Genomic DNA, 24,636 nt, shown 5'->3' on the forward strand with positions numbered 1-24,636 from the left:
GGAATCTGGATCCACACACAAAATGTGGGAGGGACTCAGCAGGTCAGGCAGCATCTATTGGAGGGAGATGGACAGTCAAGGTTTCGGGAGTCCAGATGAAGGGTCCTGGCCCGGAACATTGACTGTCCATTTCCCTCCATAGCTGCTGCCTGACCCACTGAGTTCCTCCAGCGCTTTGCGTGTTGCTCCAAGTCTTGGTAGATCTGGTACTTCATGGCTTGCAATACATGTAGAACCATCCCTTTTATGTCTTCTCCTCACAACTAAGAATTAAGAATGAAGTCAGATGCCGCCTGATTTAACATTTATCGTAATAGAATAGAGTGGAAACTCTTCCCTCTCCAGCCCCTGAGGGGCTCTCATTGAGCCTGTAACTGTCCCAGCTTCACCCACTCAATTTTCTTCTTGATTCCATAGGAGTTGAGCGTGAGATCAGTGTGGCGCCTCTTTAGTTCCTCCAGCTTGTGCTGCAGTCTCTCGTTGGCGTCCACATTGTCTTCAAGGTCACGGAGCAACAACTTGTTGCACAGCAGCCCACACTTCTCCTTCAACTCCAGGTTGGCGGTCCGGACTCTGTCCCGTGCCTGTTTCGTTTTGGTCAGGATCTCCCTCTTCTGTAACAACACCAAACGGAAGCTGGGTTACAGAATCAGAAGTCCCAGCGCGGAGGGAGGACATTCAGCCCATTAAGTCTGTGCCAGCTCAATGCAAGAACAAATCAACAGCCCCAACCCCTGAGCTCTCTCCTCAGCCCTGCAGCCTTTCTCCTTTCAAGGATTTACCCAATTCCCTTTCAAATGCCACAACTAAGTCTGCCTCCACTACCCAACCCCGGCAGTGCCGTTCCGAATCTAACCAATCACAATGCAGAAAGAACTTTACCTCACATCGCTTTTTGTACTTTTTCCAATCTCACCTTTCTACCAACGAAAATGGTTTCTCCCTCTCAACAGGAACAGTTTCTCTCCAAGTAGTCCGCCTGCACCCATGTTCAGCAACGTGCCGGTATTGAAGGACCCAATGGGGCTCCCGATCCACTTGGCCCTCTTCTGCCCAGCCCAGCCAGCTACTCCAGCTGTAGGATGGCCAACAGTTGCCAGGGATCACCATGGCAGCTCCTTAAAAGGTGCCCATGATGTTATCGGGCAGAATTGTACGGATATCAAGAGGAGCACTGTGGAGGCAGCATCACACCACCACCATTGACAGCTCGGTTCCCGGGTCCCACCTAATGTCAGAACCAGGGACACTGGGATGAGATACATTGACCATGTCAGGCCCAAGTCCAGATCCAGGTCTATATAACCACATCCAGCTCTAGACACAATATACAGCACTGGTGGACACAGGTCTATTACTGTATGACAATGGGTCACAGTACTGTCAGACGAAGATCTGTCACTGTTTAAAATTGGGATACAGTACTGGTAGGCATGGATCTGTACCTCTTTACACAGAGGTACAGTACTTGGACACAGGTCTATCACTGTGTCACGCTAGGGCACTGTACCGCTGGGCAAAGCTGGGAACTGATCTCTCACTGTATGACGCTGAAGTACAGTTTTGGTGGACACAGGTTTGTCACTGTAATAACACTGGGTTATGGTAATGGTGGGTGCATGTATGTCACTGTATAACACTAGTGGCCAAAACCCTGAGTATTGTACCCCATTGTCATACAGTAACAGACCTGTGCCCACTAGTACTGTACAATGTGTCCAGAGTTGGATATGGTTGATATAGACCTGGATCTGGACTGTGTTTCTAGTACCCCTCCATTCCCCCTGCATCCATTCTCTCTCCTGTATCTGCTCTCCCCATCTGCTTACTGCACTCACACTGTCCCACCATCCCACCTCCTGGACCCACTACAGAGGATGCTCCCTCCTTCTGTTTCCTGTCCTCTCCCTGCCTGCAGTTCTCACTCTCTCCCTCCCTCCCTCCAACACCCTCCCTCCCAACAGCCACTCCCTACCACCATTACCTGTGCCACAGCGGCCTCAACCTCCCGGAGTTGAGTTTTCTTCTCCGCGTTCTCTTTCTCCACATACTCCAGCTTTTCCCTGATGTGAGTCAGCACCTCAATGGTAGCTGCTATTTTCTTCTTCATTTTGGTGACTTCCTGCAATTAGTACCAGGGTCGTTGCTCTGATATCTCAGTTACATGTTTGATAGCAAAGTAAAATGCAAAACAATGGCCTCACTGTGCTAAGCTTTCAATTTTGAAATCGAGTTACCATCCAACTATTTCCATACCACACCTAACTTTACATCCTTCCACTGCTCCTCCACCTTTGAGTAAGTCCATACATCACTGGGATACGAGGAGTAAGCATCCACTTGTCACACATACTTCACCACCATCGATCTGTGGACAGTGATAGAAACCGGGATCCAAATGTAAAGTACTGCAGATGCTCCAAAGCAAATTCCAACATCTGCAGTATTTTGCTTTTGAATTACTATTTGTTTCAATGCCACTTCTACACCGGGAATTCCATCTCAAAGAAGCTCTGATCCTCTCGCTGTCGGGATTTCCATTTGTCAAAATAAAGAAAAATAACAACAGCAATGGCAAACTGAATTATTTGTGCTCAATTCTGCCCTTTGCAGCTCCCTATAATATATCTACCTCAAACCGGTTTATTTGCCTTTTAGCATTTGTGCACATAGATTGCTGCTAATAAATCCCCAGGATTTGATGACCTGCATCCTGAAGTTCTGAACAAAATGGCTTTCAATTTATTGGGTACACTGGTTGTGACCCTGTAAAATCCCATAGATTCCCACAGATCGGATGGTAGCAAATGTAATCCTGCAGTTTAAGAAACAAAAAGAGGGAGAGAAAACAGGGAACTATGGACCGGGGAAAAAGCTAGAATTTGGGAAAATTCTAGGAAGTGGTGGCAGACCACATAGGAAATAATAATAGGATTGAGCATGGAATGCTGAAAACAGGAAATCATGTTTGACAAATGAGTTTTTTGAGGCAACCAGCAGAGTAGGTAAGGGTTAACGGGTGGATATGATGTATTTGGACTTTCAGATGGCCTACAGTAAGGTGCCACACCAAAGCTTATTAAAGAAAATTAGAAGAATGAGAGATAGGTTTCATGTAACACAAGATTCTGATGGGGCATGACAAGCCGGAGCCTGGGAACTGGGAGCATTATCTCAGAGTAAAGGATTGGTCCTCAAAGGCAGAGCCCCAGAGAGCTGTGGAAGCTAAATCATTCAATGTATTAATTGAGATAGATCTACGAAAAGAAGAAATAGGAGCAGAAATGTGCTTCATTGCATCTGCTCCGGGTTCAATACGATTAAGGCTGGTCTCACCTTGGCTTCAACTCTAGTTTTCTGCATATTCCTCTCCTCTGGACTGAAAATCCATCTCATTCTTGCTTATGTTCAGTGATTTAGTTGCCATAGTTCTTAGGGACAGAAAATTCCAAAGATTCAGACACGTTGGAATGTAGGTTATGAAGTTATGGAGTACAGGCAGGAAAGTAAAGTGCAAAGTCAGATCACCATGAATTTATTGAATGGTGGAGCAGGTTTGGAGGGAAGTGTGGCCTATCCTTGCTCCAATTCTTCTGGTTTGTTCTGATTCTCAACCTTATTTCTCATGTGGTTGCTGTATACAGTCAGTGTGTGTTTGAACTGAGCCAGGATTGGGATGGTTGCATTCCTCTACATGAGTTCTTTTGGATTAAGGTGGGCCGTGTTCACCCTGAGTTTTCATACCTTCCCCCATTCTTTCCCTCTTCACTGCACTCCAGGACAAATTATATCTCAGGCCCTGAAAAAATCCAGAACCCTGGGTTTTTCACATTAGGAAATATTACGAATATCATTTAACTAACAACTATACAGTAGGGTTTGACATTTGTAGTGCACAGTGATATCCTGGCACCTTGGGCCAAATCATGTTGTAGTGAAAAAGTTCCAAGATTGTTTTTGTTTCCTCTTCCCCAGACTGGGATAGCTCCACTTCAGCTGAGCTTTTATTGGATACAGTTCCACCAAAGTGAATCTTGGTTAGCAGCTTCAGGAACAAAGAGAGGAAATCAGGCTCAGAGGAGCATCTCAGCTTACTGACAGTAAGGCATCTCCATTCTTTCACGACACTTTGTTATTCCTGTTTTCTTTCCCTGCTTTTGAAAGTGCTCTTGGTTACAATCTGCCACCCCTTTTAAATGGCCTTTAACAGGAAGAGAGGTGGAGTACTTCAAAATGGGAAGGGACTTATAGTTGAGCAGAATCTTGTCCTCACCTACTGCCCCATGCACATTGAACAGAATTCAGTATGACTCACTTCCCTCTCCATTCTAAGGGTACTCACAAGATCACAAGACAAGGGAGCAGAAGCAGGCCATTCGGCCCATCGAGTCTGCTCCAAGGAAAAGGGAAAAAGAAATGGGGAATGGGGAGAAAAAAAAAACCTATTCTAATCCCAATTTCTGGCCTTATCCCCATATCCCTTGATACCCTGACTATTTAGATATCTATCTATCTCTTCCTTGAATGCCCCCACTGATCTGGCCTCCACTGCTGTACATGGCAAGGAGTTCCACAAATTCACCACCCTCTGGCTAAAGAAATTTCTCTTCATCTCTGTTTTGAGTTAACCTGACATTGCAGTCTGGACAACTACTTGTAATGCACACTGTTGAACCGAGTTACTGCAACACTAACTTACATGGCCCACATAAGTGATAAATGTGATCACACTCTCTTTAGCTCTTTGACCTTGCTTACCTCCATGCGTTCCTCAATCTTTTCACTGTAAGACTGGTTCTCGATTTTCAGCTGCTCATAGTCGATCAGATTTAGCCCATCTGCCAGTTCCTCCCTCGCCTTCAGCTGATGCTCATAATACTTCAGCTTATTCTTCATCTTGATCGTCAGGAATCGAGTCTGCCTCATCTCCTTCTCTTTCTGCTCCTCAACATTTTGAATGTGTTCTAACTCCTGCACATGCACACGCATGCAAACACCACACACGTGCACACCCACACACAGAGAAAATAAGATAATGAGCTGTTTTTATTTGGCTTTAATTCTGTTTTGAGTTTAAGAACTGCATTTGTACGTTTGGAACCAAGGAATATTGTTGTGTTGGAGTGGAGTCTTTACACTACGTTGAAATCAAGTCATCCTTGATCTAGGAGGGCTTGATATTGACCCTGGATCTCCCATTGCTAAGTCTCTCATTCCCAAGCACTAACATTTCGCATTTGATTCACCAACAGATGTCCACCCTGGTTCAGAGTTTGAAGAGCTATAATTCTAAATGCTCTTTGTGCAAGTTTGCTGGTTACAAGTGAAGCAGTGGGAAGGTGACAGGACAAGTTACTAATCATTCCACAACTCCCAGATGAAATTCTAAAATTGCCAACGTCCATTTAGTGCCTTCTTACATCAAAACGTTTCAGGTGAATTGGCTCACCACTTCCACCCCCATCTATAAAGCTCACCCCTGTCAGAATCCAATAAGGGAGATTTATTATCTGATGCCCCTTGTGGGGGTTTGGATCAGAAAATAGGAGTCTTGTCCTTCTCATTCTGACCTGTGCTCCCTTTGAAATTGGGAGTGTGCATTCACAGAATCACCCTGACCAATATTCCAGTATCAAGGGAAGCTCTTCCAGCACTCTTTGTCCTTGACAGAATTAAAATAGAATCTAGAGGAACAAAGGACTGCAGATGCTGGAATCTAGATGAAAAACACTGTGATGCTGGAGGAACTCAGCGGGCCAGGCAGCAGCCATGGAGAAAAGCAGGTGATCAACGTTTTGGGTCAGGACCAGAGGGATCCAGAAAAGCAGGACCGCCTGCTTTTCTCCACGGATACTGCCTGACCTGTTGAGTTTCTCCAGCATCATCTTGCTTGCTTCCCTCTACCCTCCAACCTCTCTCCACCTCCATTTCAGTTATCCCATCGTTCTTGCTTTGATTAGCACTGCTCTGGTCTTAGAATTTTTATATTCTTGTTCCTACAGTATTCTTCTTCCTTCCTTACTTTGAGAATTCCTTAGAATTAAAACCCCGGTTTTTGCAGGAGAGATAGAAATGGCCAGTCTGAGTATTAGCTCAGTGGGCAGAACACTGCTTGTGATGGTATAGCAGTGTAAACACAAGGAGTCACGGCTTCTAAAGGTTTCGAGGCTGCAAGAAGAAAAGGTGAGTTGCTGTGGTGACAGATACTCATTCACCATTCACTATTCACAGCAGACATATGGTATGCAACAGCTAACATTGGGCAGGAGGTACAGAAGCCTGAAGTCCCACACCACCAGGTTCAAGAACAGCTACTTCCCTTCAACCACACAGTTCTTGAACCAACCTGCACAACCCTAATCACTACAGTTTAGCAACACTATAACCACCTTGATCATTTTGCACTAAAACTTAATTATTTTTTGTTTTTGATTGTGTTCTTTCTTATAAAATTGTGTATAATTTATGTTTAATTTATGTTTTTCTTGAGAATGCTGCTTATATGTGCCTGTGATGCTGCTGAAAGTAAGGTTTTCATTGCACTTGTGCATACATGTACTTGTGTATATGACGATAAACTCGACTTTGACTTTGCCTTTTCTTTCACTATGCTGCATGGCAAGGTGGGATGACTTCCCCAGATCCTGCAGAGTAATGTTGAGAAGTCCCAGGCCTGGGCCAAATGGCAGATCTGCTGTAAGGGAATTTCTGAATGAGGTCCGGGGCCATGGATACAGAGCTTAGCTGTACCCTTCTTACAACCATCCATCAGTACTTTTTGTTTAAGTATTGCGGCCAGAAGGACTAACTAACAATGCAGGAGTCAGATCCGCAATCTGACCATGCCCACAGGCAAAAAAGGTTGTGGAGCCTCATAAAATCTCTCCATTCTCTCTTCTCAAGAGATTTTAAATCCACAGCCATTTCTGGTTTCTGTTATCTACTCCCTTGCTTTCCTAACTTCATTGGTATCCTTAGCTCTTTGCCTTAATTTCTCAGTTTCAGACCCAAAATTAAAAAACACCAGTTTTCATTAACATGAAGCGCTGTGGAAAAGCATAACAAAATAATTTAGTCAGCGGGGGGATCAACAAGAGATATATCAGCAAGGGAGTGATAATTAATTCAGGCTCTGGTCTGTTACAAACAAAACACATTGTGCAAAGCAACAAGTCCTCTATCACTCCTAGAAACCGCATTGAGCAAGAATCAATTTACCTGGAGTGCTGCTTGTCTTCCTGGTCGTTTGTTTATTGCAGTCTTTGCTACAACTTTCTTCTTGGACTGAAACATCTTCCATGCATAATCTGTCAACTGCTGTTGCTCCTCGCATTTAGCATTGAGATCACCAATCTGTTCCTCGAATAATGCAAGCTCTTCCTTATAAGTAACCTGCACCTTAGCCAGAAGGTCTGTGCCAGATAAGCAAACATGAGTCAATGGCATCCATCCCAGCTTGTCTTTCTCCCCTCCTTTCCTGAGAGTGTAAAAATTAATGAAGGAAAACCATCCTTGGACACTGGACACTAATACACGTTCATTCTATATTCTAGTTTTTTTCTCTCTCTGTCCACCTCCATCTCTCATTCACTTGCCGCTGTCTCCCAACTCCACACCTGCTCCCCTTCCCTACCTGGTGCAACCTGCCAAGTTACACCCTTCATCAGTCCACCAATCACCTCGGAGTCCTTTCTCACCACTCCTCCTCTTTATACTGGCCATCTTGCCTCTCCACTCTCAGTCCTGATGCAGGGTTTCGACCCAAAACATCAACAATTCTTTTCCTCCCACAGATGCTGCTCGACCTGCTGAGTTCCCCCAGCACATTGTTTGTTGATGAGGAGTTTGAATGAATGCTCCCAACAATACCCAGGAAGCTTGACCACTTCCAAGGCTTAGCAGTCCACTTGTCTGGCACTACATCCACTATCCTAAATATTCACGGCCTCATTCCCTGGAGTCAACAAGACAATGTTTCCTTGTCAGTTAATCCTTTTCGGGTCCTAATTTTTGCCTTACCCATGAACTTCAGGTATCGTTGATCATAATCAGCTTGGGGTTTCTTTAACTCAATCTTTGATTCCTCTGCTTTCTTCTTATAGTAATCAGCTAGCTTGTTTTGTATTTGTTGATTGTCGTTCTTCAACTTCTCCTGTTCTGCAATCAAGTCCTGAATAACAGTGGAAGAAGAGGACTTCATTCTCCTGTGTGTTTTACAATTGTGAATCTGCTTCCAAATAACTTAGTAAATCTGAATGCACATTATTAGTGATTTGCAAGGTGTATAGTTTAAACTATGTAAGAGTTGAAACAGATTGGATCTTGGACAGTTCTCCTTTGCTCTCCCAGTGACCCTTGGAAAGAGCTGCTGGATGGTAGGGTAGAAAAGGGGAGGCCTTGATTGAGCCAAAGATCACATCACATCAAAGTTAAGTGCCTTTAAAAATCACTATTTAAAGCCTCACCATGTTCACCTTAGACAGAGAAGATGAAGAGCAAACTTGAGTGTTTAAAATCATGAAGGGTTCAGACAGAATAAATAATGGGAAATTGATTTCAGTAGAAGCTAAATTGCTTTCTCCTTGGGATCTGGGGAAAGAACAGGAAATTGGACTAACTAAATTTTCCTTCAAAATAACAGGCACCAATCCTATAGAATCATTCTGCACCGTATGATTCTATAATATGAAAGATGCATCTGAATGTCTACCTGGAATACATGCTCAATATTCTTCCGACTCTAATGAGGGGTCATTGACTTGAAACATTAATTCTGTTTCTCTTTCCACTGATCCCCCCAGACCTGCTGAGTAGCTCCAGCATTTTCTCCTTTATCTCTAGGTGGGATGAGAGATGTGGAAGCAATCTTGCAGAGGACAAGATCCAATACATGCAGTGAGATTAGCATCCAACTACCCAAAAGGAATATATGACAAAAGAAGAGGAAAGTTAAGTAGAGAATGTAACAAAACAAATAACTGAGTGGGGATAAGGAGGCAATGTAAAAGTGAGAAAGGAAGTCAAATAAGAGATTTACTTTATATTTTAACTCCATTTCCTTACGATGACCCCCTTTCTGTTTATCTTGCTCATCTTCTTCATTTTGGTCATCTATCACTTCTGTCACAGGTGTCGCTAATAAAACATGAAAAGCATTCTTTAAAGTGAGTTCTTGGCTGGTACAAGCATTTCATTGTTGCAATTCTGAATTATAATGTACAGTCCTTACAATAGCAAGTGTTCCAATTACAAAATTACTTTGCTCCAGCCCTTCTGAATGAACCACCAGTGGGCATGGGGGACACTGGACCCAACCTTCGAAGCTGGCAAAGCTGAATGCATAGAATCTCCTGGCTTCAGTGGATTGCCTGTCTACAATGAACTGGCCTGGATAACATATGTGATTGTAGAGCAGTAAATTAAATAGGAAGAACCTCAAGCAAGTTTCCTTGTGTGTCTCTTCCTGTACAACTTTCTGAAGTTTGTTGCACCCGGGAGATATGGGACACTAGGCACAGGCCAGCAAAATGTACCCTATGGCAAACTGCTGAAACTCCTACAATCATTTAACTGGGTTGACTATGAGCAAAGTAAGGAGGCAAGAATTATTTTGTTATTCTCTGTGCATGTGGTGCTCAGTGAGTATAAAACCAATGAGGAATAGGAACTACTTCACTGAACTGTGAAATTTAAAGTACATGTGACTAATAAAGAAACTTTATCTTATCTATACAGTGATGGAGATGTATCGCTTGGCATATATGAGAAATCATTGGTTTGTCAAACGTCCTACTGCTAATTACAATTAATAATCGACTGCAGCAAGTCACTCGTCAGAACCATTCTGTTGAACTAATCTTAATTAGACTGGAAAATGGCAAATGTTATTCCTTTATTCAAAAAGGCAGGGAAACAGAAAGCAGGAAACTACAGGCCAGCAAGTTTAACATCTGGCACAGGGGTACAGTATGTTAGAAACTATTGTTAAAGACGTTAAAGCAGAAAAATTCAAGCAAAATCAACATAGTTTTATGAAAGGAAGATTAATTTATTGCAGTTCTTTAAAGAAGTCACATGCAGTATGGATATAGAAGAGCTGGATTTCCAGAAGGCATTTGATACGGTCTGCATTAGAAGTTATTGAAGAAAATAAAAAAACATAACATATTGGCAAGGATAGATTAGCTGGCTAATAGGAAACAGAGAATAAGCATAAATGTGTCTTTTCTGGTTGGCAAAGATAGAACGAGCAGTATACCACAAGGATTAGTACTGGAGTCTCAACTTATTACAATTAATATAAATGACTTGGATGAAGGCACTGACGGTACAGCTGCTACATTTGCTGATGCCACAAAGACAGGCAGCAAAGTAAGCTGTGTAGAGGACATAAAGTTGCTAAACAGGAATATAGACAGATTAAGTGAATGGATAAGGTTTTGGCAAATGGAGTAAAATATTGGAAAATGTGAACTTGTCCATTTTGGCAAGGAGATAAAAATGAAATCTATTGTGTGAATAGTCTGAGACTGCAGTGCTCTGAGACGCAGAGAGATCCTAGTGTATGATTCAAAAAAGGCTAATGTGCAGGTCCAGCATGTAATTAGGAACAGAATCTTATTGGTTATTGCTAGAGGAATTGAACACAAAAGTAGGAGATTATTCTTCTATTATGTACGCCATTGGTGAGACCACACATACAGAACTATGCAGTGTACTAATTGCTTTATTTAAGGAAAGATGTAAGTGCATTGGAAGCAAGTCTCAGAAGGTTTTGGTATTGGTATTGGTTTATTATTGTCACTTGTACCAAGGTACAGTGAAAAGCTTGTCTTACAAACCGATCGTACAGGTCAATTCATTACACAGTGTAGTTACATCGAGTTAGTACAAAGTGCATTGATGTAGTACAGGTAAAAACAGTAACAGTACAGAGTAAAGTGTCACAGCTACAGAGAAAGTGCAGTGCAATAAGGTGCAAGGTCACAACAAGGTAGATCATGAGGTCATAGTCCATCTCATTGTATAAGGGAACCATTCAATAGCCTTATCACAGTGGGGTAGAAGCTGTCCTTAAGTCTGGTGGTACGTGCCCTCAGGCACCTGTATCTTCTACCTGATGGAAGAGGAGAGAAGAGAGAATGTCCCAGGTGGGTGGGGTCTTTGATTATGCTGGCTGCTACACTAAGACAATGAGAGGTAAAGACAGAGTCCAAGGAGGGGAGGCTGGTGTCCGTGATGCGCTGGGCTGTGTCCACAACTTTCTGCAGCTTCTTGCGGTCCTGGGCAGAGCAGTTGCCATTCCAAGCCGTATACTGGAATGGGGAGGCTGTCTCATAAAGAAAAGGCTTGTACCTTCTGGAGTTTAGGTGGCATGATTGAAACTTGTTAATTCCTGAGGTATCTTGACAGGGTGGATGTGGGGAAGAGAAATCCTCTTGTGGGAGAATTTAGAACTCGGGTTCACTGTTTAAAAATGAGGAGCTACCCATTTAAGATAGAAATGAAGTGAATTTTTTTCTGTCACTTGGTCATAAGTTATTGGAACTTTCTTCCTCAAAGCAAAAGTGAAAGTAGTCCTTGCCAAATTTAATGGGCAAAGCAACGGCAGATGGAATTTAATCCTGATAAATGCCAAGTGATACACTTTGGAAGGACAAATTACAGTAGGATATATACAGTGAATGGTAGGACTCAAAAGAGTATTAAGAAACAGAGGGACTTCAGTGTATAAGTCCAAGGATCCCAGAAGTAGATAAAGTGATAAAGAAGGTATACGGCATACTTGTCTTCATTAGTGAGGGCATAGAATACAAGAGCTGGGAGACACAACTTTATAAAACATCGGTTAGGCTACAGCTGGAGTACTTTGTACAGTTCTGGTTGCCACACTATAGGAAGGACATTATTGCATTGGAGAGGATGCAGAGGAGATTCAGCAAGATGTTGCCTGGGATGGAACATCTGAGAATGAGAGACTGGATAGGCAGTGTTTCTTTTCTTTGGAGCGGAGGAGGCTGAGGGGGGGCTGCTGACAGAAGTATACAAAATTATAAGGGACATAGATAGGGTAGACAGTAGAAACCTGTTCCCGTAGCAAGGGTATTTAAAAGTCGACAATGTGTTTAGGTAAGGGTAAGAAGTTTAGAGGGGAAGAACCTTTCAACCTGAGATTGGAATCTGGAACGCACTCCCTGAGAAGGTGCAATGAAATTATTTTAAAATTCATTCTTTGTTCTTTTCTGATTAAGCAACAAGAGGCATTCACAAACAAAGGAGGTACTATACACGTGTTAAAGGTTACAGAAAACTACTTCATTACAGTTATATTAAGAATAACATACAGAAAGAAAGAAAGATACTTAATAAAATAGGGAAGGAAACAAAATGATACTCACCAGTGAACCGATCTACACAATGCCAGAGGGAAGCCCAGGTGTCCAACAGCCTTTCACACAGCCTTCTCTCTGTCTCTTAGTGCTGGTCGCAACCCAGCCTAAGTGAAGATTCCAACTTGCACAAGGAAGCTGTCTCCTTTTATACCTTTCAAAACCTAGCATAGTTCCTACACCAGTACTTTACAGTTATGGTACCAATCTGTACCCACTTATCTCTTGATGACACTTGGCCTGGGTACATATCTCAGAGGCAGAGAGAGCATGATATATCTCAAAGATGGTGACAGCAGAAAGACATGTTCGCCATCATTACCTGCTCCCAAGGCTATACATCAGTACTCCTGCAGGTGTTAAAAGCGTTCCCCACATTCCACGCTGACACCATTTTGTCTTACAACCACCATTTTAGAGTTACACACTTTTGCACATACCAAGGAGGAATCAAATATGACTTTTGCTCAATTTAACTCTCTCCTTGCAGAGCGTGGTGAATGCAGGTACTCTCACAATATTTAAGATGTATCTAGACGAGCAATTGAATTGCCAAGGAATAGAAGGCTATGGACCAAGTGCTGGTAAATAGAACTGGTATAGATAGGTTCGTGGTGGGCATGGACATGGTGGGCCAAAGAGCTTGTTCCTATGCAGTACGACTCTATAATTAAATAGATTCTTGATAACCAAGGGGGTGAATGGTTACCAGAGGTGGGCATGAATGTGAAGGTGAGGATACAATCAGATCTGCCATTCACCTTAATGAATGGTATAGCAAACTCAAGGGGCCAAGCAACCTACTCTTACTCCTAAACTGTATTTCATACATTTTTCATGGCTTCACTAATAATTCTATAATAGTGCCAAAACTGTATTTGATGTTCTAAATCTGGCATTACTTCCTTTTGTATCCCCTAGTATAAATCAAAACTTAGAAGCTCATTTGCCCTACAGTTTTTTCCACCTTCATCAGCTGGAAGCATGGAATTAATTAGGTTTTACAAAGGCTGTGGACATTACTGTAATATAATTACCATAGAGAGGAGCACATAACCAGGACAACAGAACTGCAACTAATCCTTGACTGTAACTGAATTTCATAAGTTAAATGTAATGGACACCCGCTGCCATATGACACAATGTGCCCAAGCAACCAAGGGCAAATTTATATTCTTTAATATCTTTAACCATTACCAATAGTATTTCTAATGTACAAGCTGCTAATATGCATTCCATATCACTGTTTAGCCAAAATACATTGTTAATCATTTACTACGAGCAACATAATTTTTCAAGTTTTGTTTAGATCAGGGATTTCAATGAGCCACTACCTTCTTCCTTCCAAGTCCCACTCATCTGAGATAATATGCCTTCTATTGGAAGCTATACCCTTTCTCTTCAACCTAGCACCATCCAATGAAAGTGGTTCTGCTTTCCTTGATAATCTCATAATCCATCCTAATCAGAAGTTGTAACATTCCAAGTGCATAGTTCACTCTGTGCCATCCACATGAAGGCTGATAATACCTGCTGTCTCTGGTGTCACAGTTTCAATGGTTGGTGGACTACTTGTAAATGTCCCCTCTTCAGGAGTACTCTCAGGAGATAAATCTTCACCAATTACAGGCAGTGATCCTTCCTTTTCTCCTTCTGTAAAGCTCTCAGTACTGGGTAAAGCAGATGTGCTCTGTCTCTCCATTTCACTTGTTTCTTCACTCTGATTAGTTATGGATAAAAGTCACTTATATTAAACTGTATAAATAAAACTGGTGAATCACTGAAGCAGTAGAATGACTGAAAATATCAATATATAGGATGTGGGTTGGTGTGTAATCTTCCTCAATCCAATATATTTGCCATTGCCCAGCTACATTACATCCTACATAGATGTTGATGCATTTTTTATTACCTCATACAAAAGAAATCACTCACGATAAATACCTTATGTGACTATTATCATTGTAAACCAGACACCTTATTGAGCAATGCTAATAAAAGAAATAATACAGGTTTTATAACAGATTACAATTTTCTAATATAGTAAATAAAATTAAATAACAGATATTTCACAATGTCAGAAAAAATAGAAAATTACCTCTGTTATATTTACCCAATTATATTTGTTCAGAGGGTCATTGTATCAGTCAAGTGATGACATGACTTCAACTCATTATCTCGATTACACTTTCACCTCTGTCACAGTGTATGTAGTAATGGGGAATAAACTTTTCAATAATTAAAACAGATCAGATTTAAAAAGAGAATATGTCAATGCTAATCCACAATAGCATGACTGGGATTGTCCAGCTGATTTACATGTGTGTAGCTCACACCAAACTACAAGGCAGTACTGGAAACCAATTCCTTTGATTCTGAGCCAAACAAAGGGATATTGTGACTAAATACATGCTTGAAGCAGCAGCTTATCTAAAAATGCAAGCGTCACCTGTAAATCGAGGTTTGAAGTAAGGATGGTATTGCTTCTTAAGTGGACACGTAGGTCAAACAGTTCTCTGCTCATCCTGCAAGTCAACTCCACTTCAGCAAGAAGCTTGTTGGAGGAGAGGCCCAGTTTTGCAACAAGGAAGACTGAGAAGTGAGTTAATGCTGCCTTTCTTGACCACAGTTTGCACTGGGATTGGGTCTGTGGCAGACCTGTTGTTAGGATTACCCTTGCATGTCATCATGTAGCAGACATAGAATGTTAAAGAAATTCTAAGGACAGCCAAGTTTGAGAAGGTTTCCCCATAATCCCTCTCAGTCACTCAGGGAGTGGGCCTCCAAGCTTCCAAGGAACCTTGTGATTATTGTCACAAGATTGTGACTATAATCATTGTTAAGCATTGCTCCTTTGTACTGGATGTAACTTACTTAATAAACCTGCTGTGCTCATAACCAATATGCCTGTAGCCATGGTGGTGTTTGTCCTGGCCATGAACAAGTCTCTTCAGTTAAATTTAACTTGAAAGTAAAATAAATTAGAATTGGCAGAATCTTACAGGATGTAACTGTAGTATGATAAGTATCGGCGTTGGAACATCAGCTGTACAAGACATTGGGGAGACCACACTTGGAGTATTTTGTGAGGTTCTGACTGCCATACTATAGGAAGAATGTGATTAAGCTGGAGAGGGTGCAGAAAAGATCCACAAAGATGTTGCCTGGACTTGACAGCTTAAGTTATAAGGAGAGACCGGATAGGCTGGGACTGTTTTCCCTGGAGCAAAGGAGGCTGAGGGATGGTCTTATTAGAGGTCAATAAAATCATGAGGGGCATAGATAAGGTGATTGAATACAATCTTTCTCCCAGGGTAGGGGAGACTAAAACTGGAGGGCATAGGCTTAGGGTGAGAGGAGAAAAACTGAAAGGGGACCTGACAGGCAAGTTTTTCACACAGAGGGTGGTGGGTATATGGAATGAGCTATCAGAGAACATGGTAGAAGCTGGTACAATTATAACATTTGAAAGACACTTGGACAGGTACATTGGTAGGAAAGGTTTAGAGGGATATGGACCAAATTCAGGTAAACAGGGCTAGCTCAGGTAGGCGCCTTGGTCAGCAAGGACGGGTTGAGCCAAAGGGCTTTTTCCATGCTGTGTAATTCTAGGATTCTACATAGGGATCTTCCATTATAAATGTAGACACAGGAATATGTTTAGATTATAGAATCATAGAATGGTTACAACAAGGTGGGCGGCACGGTAGTGTAGCAGTTAGCGCGACGCTATTACAGCGCCAGCGATCTGGGTTCGATTCCTGTCGCTATCTGTAAGGAGCTTGTACGTTCTCCCGTGTCTGTGTGGGTTTCCGCCAGGTGCTCTGGTTTCCTCCCACATTCTAAAGACGTACGGGTAGGTTAATTTGGGGTTTAAAATGGGCGGCGCAGATTCGTTGGGCCAGAAGGGCCTGTTACCACGCTGTAAATAAAATTCAAAAATTTAAAATTTTAAAGAAAAATTTAAGGAGGCTATTCAGCCCATCATGTCTGCACCAGCTCTCTATCAGAGCAGTGCTCCAGATTCCAACATTTCTTGTGTCTCCCATTATCCATCCTGTCCAGACTCTTCATTGTCTTATGTCCTTCTCAGATCTCCCCTCAGCCTCCTCTTCTCCAATGAAACCAGTCCCAGCCCCTCTAATCTATGCTTGTAACCACAGTCCCTCATCCCTGGACCCTCTCTAAGGCCTTCACATCCTTCCTATAATGCGGTGACCAGAATTGAACACAATGCTCCATTTGAAGCCAGAGCAGTGTTTTATAAAAGTTTAGCATTACTTCCTTGCTTTTATACTCCTTGCCTCTGTTGATAAAGTCCCAAACTATGTGTACTTTATTAACTGCTTTTTTCAAACTACCCTGCCATGTTCAATGACGTGCACCCATATCCCCAGGTCCCTCTCATCCTGCACCCCGTTACAACAGGATCCTCTATTCTATGTTGCCTCTCCTCATTCTTTCTACCAAAATGCACCACTTCATATTTCTCCACAGTAAACTTTGCTTGCCATTCCACCAGCCCATTTACAGGTCCTCTCCAGGTTATGGCAGGGTACCATTCCTGTGCACAGTTCATAACCTGAACAGCTCGCAAGTTGGAAATGCCGCGACCCAAGTTCCCACCCGGCAGAAGTTGCTTGCAGCCCCACAGCAGCTGGTAAATCCATCCCACCAGTCTCCTAAATGCTCGCTTGTATGTATGGGTTGTACGTAAGTCGGGTATTTGTAAGCTTGGGAGGACCTGTATAGTTTGACACAATCTGTCACTATTATCTTCACAATACCATTAAGTTTCAAGTCATCTGCAAAATTAGAAATTTTGCCTTGCACTCCTAAGTCTGGGTCATTAATATGGATCAAACAATAGCATCAATCACAACATCAATCCCTGGGGTATGCCACTATTCATTTTGCTCCAGTCCAAAAACTATTCACCCTCTGCTGTCTGCTGTTTAGTCAACTTCAAACCTGAGGGGTCTGAGGGGAGATCTGATAGAAATATATAAAATGATGAGGGATGTGGGCAGAGTGGATAATGGGAGGCTGTTCCCTTTGATGACGAGGCCGAGGACTAGAGACTCCAGTACCACCAATATGCTTTCAAATTTCTGATGAGACTGTTATGTGGCACGTTATCAAAAGCCTGCTGGAAGTTCATGTACACCAGATTGATTATGTTACCCTCTCAAATTCTTTCTGTTTCTCATCAAAAATTTCTACCAAATTGATTAAACACGGTTTTCCCTGAACAAATCATGCTGGCTTGCCTTAATTGATCCATTTTCTTCCAGATGATTATTAATCCTTTTCTGTTTCCCAAAGCTCTCACACCACTGATGTTAAACGGACTGGCCTCTAGTTGCCAGACTTAAGTATTCTTACTCTATTTTTTCTGAACAGTCCTCTAACACCACTACTTGTCCAAAGAGCATTAAAAGATTATGTTCATTGCCCACATGATTTCCTCCCATACTTCGCTTGAAATCCTAGGATGCACCAATCCAGTCCTGCTGACTTCCTTACTTTAAATTCAGCCGACTTTTCCAGTGCCTCCATGGTATCAATTTTTAACATATCCAGTGTCTTAAACATCTACTCTGTCACAGTTCCTTTTGAAGCACCCTCTTCCCTGGTGAAGGTAGTACTCATTCAGCTCCTTAATAGTGACCTCAGCCTCATCTGCAAGTTCCCATTTTTGCTCTTTAATGGGCCCTACTCCTCTCTGTACTACCCTTTGACTACCTGTATGCCTACGGAATACTTTTGGCAGCTAATTTTTTCTCATACACACACACGTTGCCTCTCTTAATGTTCACTTCCCCTCTGATTGTCTGCTACTCAGCCTGGTGTTTGCTGGTATTTTTAACTTGACCCTTGTCATATGCATTGCTATCACCACCGCATTATATTTCCATACAGCTTTCTGTGCCTGTAGTTCACCAGCCTTATTTACCACAATTTTTCTTTAAATCACTGAGTATTTTGTGAAACAGGAGCGGGTACTCACGGAAATCTTTGTAATAATCACTTGCAGGGTATCTTTTATCTCTTGTTCTATTAAATTAAAAGACAAGCAGTTAACATTATGACTTTTAGAAAAATAAAATATTCCAAATGCACTAACAGTGAAAAGTTAATAAATTCCAAGCTACCTTCTTTGTTCCTCCTCATCCCTATATATTCTTCTCCTTTGTTCAATTTAACTAATTCAAAATCAAGACTCACCCTACTATTCTCTCCATCTCAGTTTTACTTAACTTACCTACCTTTCCTTCATCCACAAATTTACAGGCTTAAAACCATCCACACTGAATCTTAATCATTGGTTCTTGCTTTGTCTTTTCCTCACTTTTAAGTTTAGTTCACATTGTACTTCTGAGACTTTATATCACTTGTTAGCTTAAGGCAGTTAACTAATATTAAAATTAACAGAAATTCCTTCCACAGTAAGTGGTATGGTGTATAATTCTTAATGTTTTTAAACTTTTGCTCCCCTGTTTTTTGTTTCCTCCAAGGTAGCCAATTCATTCCTGTTCTGGGATAATTCCTTCACATTTATTTGTTGCAGTTCTGGATTGAGTCTGTTCTTGAGAAGAACAACAATTGTATTCAATGGAAACAACACATTCAGTCACTCCATTCGTTTTTTTCAAACACAAATACCATGCTGGTGCTTGCTTGATAGAAAAGGCAGAGATCAAAATCTCCCCAACAGGAGATAACACACTCAGCACTTGGATTACTGCACCACCTAGGGGTAACCAGCTTTCTGATTGCTCTCTCATTTATACTCATAAAGACAAACGTACCTACAAAGCTACTCAATTCACTTTTAGATCCCGAAATTTCTTGGGAAGCTTCTTCATTGCCAGACAGCAGATTTACTTCCTTCACCCCATCATCTCTAACTATTTTGACTATATCCACTTGTTTTCTCTCCTCTTGTAGGATCTCTGAACCTAGACAGAGAAACAAAACCATTATGTTCTTTCCAGCAGAATCAAAGAACACTTGGACTGTATATATAATCACCAGCTTGAAAATAAAGTATATGCCAAGAATTGCTCCATGACTATCGTCAGTCTCTCTCCTTACCTATGCAAAATCAGACAGGATAATTAAGGGAGAATAATTCCCTTAATTTCCCTCCATTCCGCATGAACATCTCTTTTGTCTCAGACGTGATAATCAGTATGTAATGGAACATTAGGGCAGCACAGTGACACAGCTAGTAGAGCTCCCGCTTCACAGCTCCAGCAACCAGAGTTCAATCCTGACCTCTGATGCTGTGGGTGTGGAGTTTACATGTTCTCCCTGTGGCTGCATGGATTGCTCCAGGTCCTCCTGTTACCTTCCACATCTCAAAGACATGCAGGTTGGTAAGTTAATTGGCCAGAGCATGTTGATGAGTGTAAATTACCCTGAGTATGTAGGTGTGTGGTATAATCTGGGGCAAATTGATGATAATTGAGGGAGAATAAAAACTTGATTCATGTAGGATTAGCATAGGTGAGTGCTGGATGGTTGGCAAGGACTTTGTGTGCTGTGGGGTCCAATTCTCTGTTGTATGGTTCTATGATCAAGAAAACTAAGGATCCCAGTAAGTCTGTAAAATAGGCAATAGGTATACATGACCAGTAACTTTTCTCTTGCATCAAGTGGCCAACCATGTGAGCAGTAGTATTTCTACCTCTCTCTGAGAGAGGTGCGTTGTCTATTGCATACGTTCAGCCAAATGCATTTTTCTTTTTACCTTCCTGTCCATCTTTCTGCCCGAGAGGGCCAGCAGCAGATGCCTGGATTTCCGCTGTCTGTGGACCTCCTGCATCCTCAATTTCCCCTTCATTTTCTTCAATAAGTTGGTCTAAGGCGAGAAAAAAATAAAGCAATCTTTCACAGTGAGATTTAAAAGCAAACACTTTAGCCTGGCATTAGCCAGGATATGCATTTTTAAATTAAGACGCAATCAGTATGTATTACATTAAAAATTGCACAGTAAATAAAAAGATCATGCTTTTACAAAGCACTTTCACACCTCATGCCTTCCCCAGCATCATCACTGTCAAATCTGTAATCACTGTTGCAATGCATGATAAGTGCAACAACAAACTCCATGTCATGCTGGACAAAGCAGCCCATGTTATTAGCACCCTATCAACCACCCTAACCATTCACCTGCTGTGCCTTTGACGAACTACAGTGCAAAGTCCATAAAATGCACTGCACTTAATCACCCAGGCTGCTCTGCACATCATCTTCACAGCCCAACGTTCTCCTCCAAGTCATATACTATCCTCATTTGAAAATTTATCATCATTCCTGTACTGTCACTTGGTTTAAGTCCTGGAACTTCCCGCCCGACAGTACAATGGGAGTACCTTCATCACAAGGACTGCAGCAGTTCAAGAAAGTAGCTCAACTTTTCAAGGACAATTAGTGATGTAGAATAAATGCTGATCTTGTCATGATGCCCATATATGATTAATAAAACAAACGTAATATTGAGGACGATGTACAATCCTATAGTTTTATATGGACTTCCACATTAATTGGATAAAGATCATTCCTTCCTGGATTCACAAGAGACTGCAGATGTTGGAAAAGACAAACTGCTGGGGGAACTCAGCGGGTCAAGTGGCATCTGTGAGGGGAAAGGAATTGTCAACGTTCACCCACCGGATCCCCTTCCCCATCTTGTTCCATCTGCCCTTCATCTCTCCCTTAAAGCTTCCCATTATCACCTTCCTTCCTTATCAGATTCCAGCACTTGTAGCCTTTGTGTCTGTGCTTATCACCCTTCAGCCTCCGTGTCCACCTTCACTCTTATCGCCTCCCCACCTGGTTCCTTTTGCCTATTATTCTTCACCCCTCCTCGGTCCATCTATCACCTACTGGCCCCTGTCTCACCCCTCCCCTTCTCCTCTTTATACCGGCTATCTTCCCTCTCCACTCTCAGTCCTGATGCAGGATCACGGCCTGAAACATCAACAACTCCTGTCCCCCCCACAGCTGCTACTCAACGCACTAAGTTCCTCCAACAGTTTGCTTTTTTATATCTTCCTTGGTAATGAGATTAGGAGAAGGCCAAAACATTGCTTCATAGCTCACGAGAGCGGAGGGGACAGAAAATTGCAGAAGACTTATTACACACTTTAGTATGTAATCTAGGTTGAAACTAATGCAGCAGTTGGAGAGTGCTACATTGCTGGAGATGCTAAATTTTGGATCCAATAAACTGAGATCCTGTGTACCTTGATCCAACAGCACTGTTTGCAGAGCAGAAATTCTCAGTGACCTGGATAGCATTCTCTTAACAATCACCACTTCAAATGTATTATTAATCATTCATTTTCCACTTGCTACAGGTTATACATAAACTGGTAAATGGGTTTGACTATATTCCAGCAGGAATTGCACTTCAAACAATAATTTATTGGTTAAGTACTATGGGACATTGTGCGTTCTAATTTTCCTAAGAGCAGCCTATTTAATGGTTAGATTGGTTTCCCTTTGGAAATGGCAATTTTACTTGTAAGTGGACAGATTCTGACAAATGCCTGGGGTAAATAGAAGTTTGCCTTATCTGCTGAGGATTTTCTAAATCCACATAGACCATGTACTTTATTTGCTCTGATTCACAAATATCAGACATGATTAAATGGTTCATTAGTGGCACACTAGCACACAAAGCCAAGATAGTTCAAGCCTTTATCTTCTCGATTCCAAGCATAAAGTAGCATAAAGGGCATGCACGATAGTGTAGCAGTTGGCATAATGCTTTACAGCGCCAGCAACCCGGGTTCAATTCCGGCCGCTGTCTGTAAGGAGTTTGTACGTTCTCCCCATGTCTGTGTGGGTTTCCTCTGGGTGCTTCGGTTTCCTCCCACATTCCAAAGACGTATGGGTTAGGAAGTTGTGGGCATGCTATGTTGGCACCGGAAGCATAGTGACACTTGCGGGCTGCCCCCCAGAACACTCTACGCAAAAGATTCATTTCACTGTGTGTTTTGATGTACATGTGACTAATAAAGATATCTTATCTTGTCATTGTCTATCTCTCACTCTTTATATTTTCACAAATACTTATGGACAAAGCTGTATATTTAAACCAGCTCAACAACAATTAAATATAAATTCTACATCAGGTGGAAGGGTGGTTCCAACTACCAGAAGGTTAGGCTATCCCTCCGGCATTTAGCACAGTGAAGGAATACATTGAGATATAGAATTGGAATAGGATAAATTAGGACAAATCTGTGTGTTGTCGTTGTGACCATATGGGTTTCCCTTGTGTGCTCTGGGTTCCTCCCTCATCCCAAAGGTAGGTTAATTAGCTATGCTAGAGGGGTGTTGATGGACATGTGAGAGAGGATAGGTTTCAGGGAAATAAGAGGGGGAATGAGGCTGATGGAGCAACAGATAATCTGCTGAAGGAACTCAGCGGGTCAAGCAGCATCCATTGTTGGAAAGAAATTATCAATGTTTCAGGTTGAAACCCTGCATCAGGATGCTCCAAATTCCAGCACCTGCAGTCTCTTGTGTCTTCAGTGGGACTGATGGGTTTGCTCTGCTGGAAGCCAACACAAACCTGCAGTTGCTAGATGTCACTGGAGCTGTGACAGAGCTGTGACTGGTAATTCTGGATGTGCTAACTAAGTTATCCAGGAGACATCACACAACATCCACTGAAGTAAAACTGTTGCCTCCTTTTAAAGGCACTGGAATGTGGGGATCTTTCTGAACTTTGCTTATTATACAAAGATATCAGATTGTTCCAATTGTTTCACGAACAATGTACGAACTGAAAAGACTTCAGATGATACCAAATGAACAGATCCAACATTAATTTTTATCCAAAGTTGGTATAATTACAGGAACAGTAACATTTAAGTTACTGGATTTTCTTTTATCCAAAGGCACGTTCAAATGCATCATAGCAGCTGGGTATACAGATTTAAGTGTTTAAATAAATCTAGAATTACATATAGTTATCATCAGTAGGAAAGTAATATAATTATCAAGCCCATTCTTACTACTCCAGGTTTACACAGTAACACTCACCTTCCTTCATGTGGGGTTGGTTTGTTTCTGCCTGTTGCTATTGGAGAAGAAAATGAATATGTCAAAAGTTTGCACTGATGTTTGTACAAGAATAGACTAGGACACTGTAGATATGGGCAGGCACGGTAGTGTAGCGGTTAGTGTAATGCTATTACAGCGCCAGCAACCCGGGTTCGATTCCCGCCGCTGTCTGTGAGGAGTTTGTACATTCTCCCCGTGTCTATGTGGGTTTCCTCCGAGTGCTCCGGTTTCCTCCTACATTGCAAAGACATACGAGTTAGGAAGTTGTGGGCATGCTATGTTGGCGCCAGAAGCGTGGTGACACTTACGGGCTGCCCCCCAGAACACTCTACACAAAAAGACGCATTTCACTGTGTGTTTTGATGTACATGTGACTAATAAAGATATCTTATCTTATGAAGAGCTTCAAGTTAATTGGTGTCTTGACCATTGCAACAGCCAGTCTCAGCCTTGGAACACTTCTGATGGTGTGTTGAATTTATAAAGCAAAAAGCAAACTGCTGGAGGAACTCATCAGGTCAAGCAGCATTTGGAGAGACAAAGGGATGGTTGACATCCCTTTAATCATAACCTAATGTAGGGTCTCAACCCAAAACACTGACCATCCTTTTGCCTCCACAGATGCTGCTTGACTCGCTGAGTTCCTCCCTCAGTTTGTATTTTGTTCCCATTCCAAGACCTGCAGTCTCTTGTGTCTCCGTTCTCTTTATAAAGCCCTGAATCCATTTTCTTAACCACATTCTCAGCACACTATGTACTATACTCCCAGATCTCTAAATTTTTGTATCCCTTCCAGAATTGTGCCAGTTCATTTATATTACCTCTCCTTCACATTTCTCTGTATTAAAATTCACCTCCAACTTATTTGCCTGTTCCACCAGCTTGTCTATACCTCTGTGAAATTTATTATTATCCTCATAGTTCACTAGAGCTCCAAATTTGGAAATTGTAAGTTAGATACACATCAACAGGGGAAAAATTACACAGAGAGGATAGCAGGGTGTTACTAATTGGACTGGGTCACATAGAGTGGGTATGAGCTCATTGGATTAAATGTCCTTGTTCCATGCTGGTACAGCTGTTGCCACACAGCTCCAGTGATCCAGGTTCAATCCTGACTTCTGGTGCTGTCTGTGTGGAGTTTGCACATTCTCCGTGACTC

The 24,636-nt window shown here is 42.0% G+C and overlaps 1 protein-coding gene across 1 annotated transcript; it reads right to left on the minus strand.

The window, feature by feature from the left end:
- Positions 1 to 176: 176 nt before the first annotated feature.
- ccdc96 (coiled-coil domain containing 96) lies at positions 177 to 23,484 on the minus strand. The gene is made up of 11 exons (XM_052043222.1): positions 23,454 to 23,484; positions 20,146 to 20,256; positions 19,202 to 19,351; positions 18,400 to 18,446; positions 13,920 to 14,109; positions 9,038 to 9,135; positions 8,020 to 8,170; positions 7,219 to 7,412; positions 4,759 to 4,971; positions 1,985 to 2,122; positions 177 to 614 (listed from the first exon to the last, which is right to left on the minus strand). The coding sequence occupies exons 1-11, from the start codon at positions 23,461 to 23,463 to the stop codon at positions 360 to 362; spliced, it is 1,557 nt and encodes a 518-aa protein (XP_051899182.1). The 5' UTR covers positions 23,464 to 23,484; the 3' UTR covers positions 177 to 359.
- Between the last annotated feature and the right edge of the window lie 1,152 nt (positions 23,485 to 24,636).

This window comes from Pristis pectinata, chromosome 33 (genome assembly GCF_009764475.1).
Source record: "Pristis pectinata isolate sPriPec2 chromosome 33, sPriPec2.1.pri, whole genome shotgun sequence".
In the NCBI taxonomy this organism is placed as follows: Eukaryota; Metazoa; Chordata; class Chondrichthyes; order Rhinopristiformes; family Pristidae; genus Pristis; species Pristis pectinata.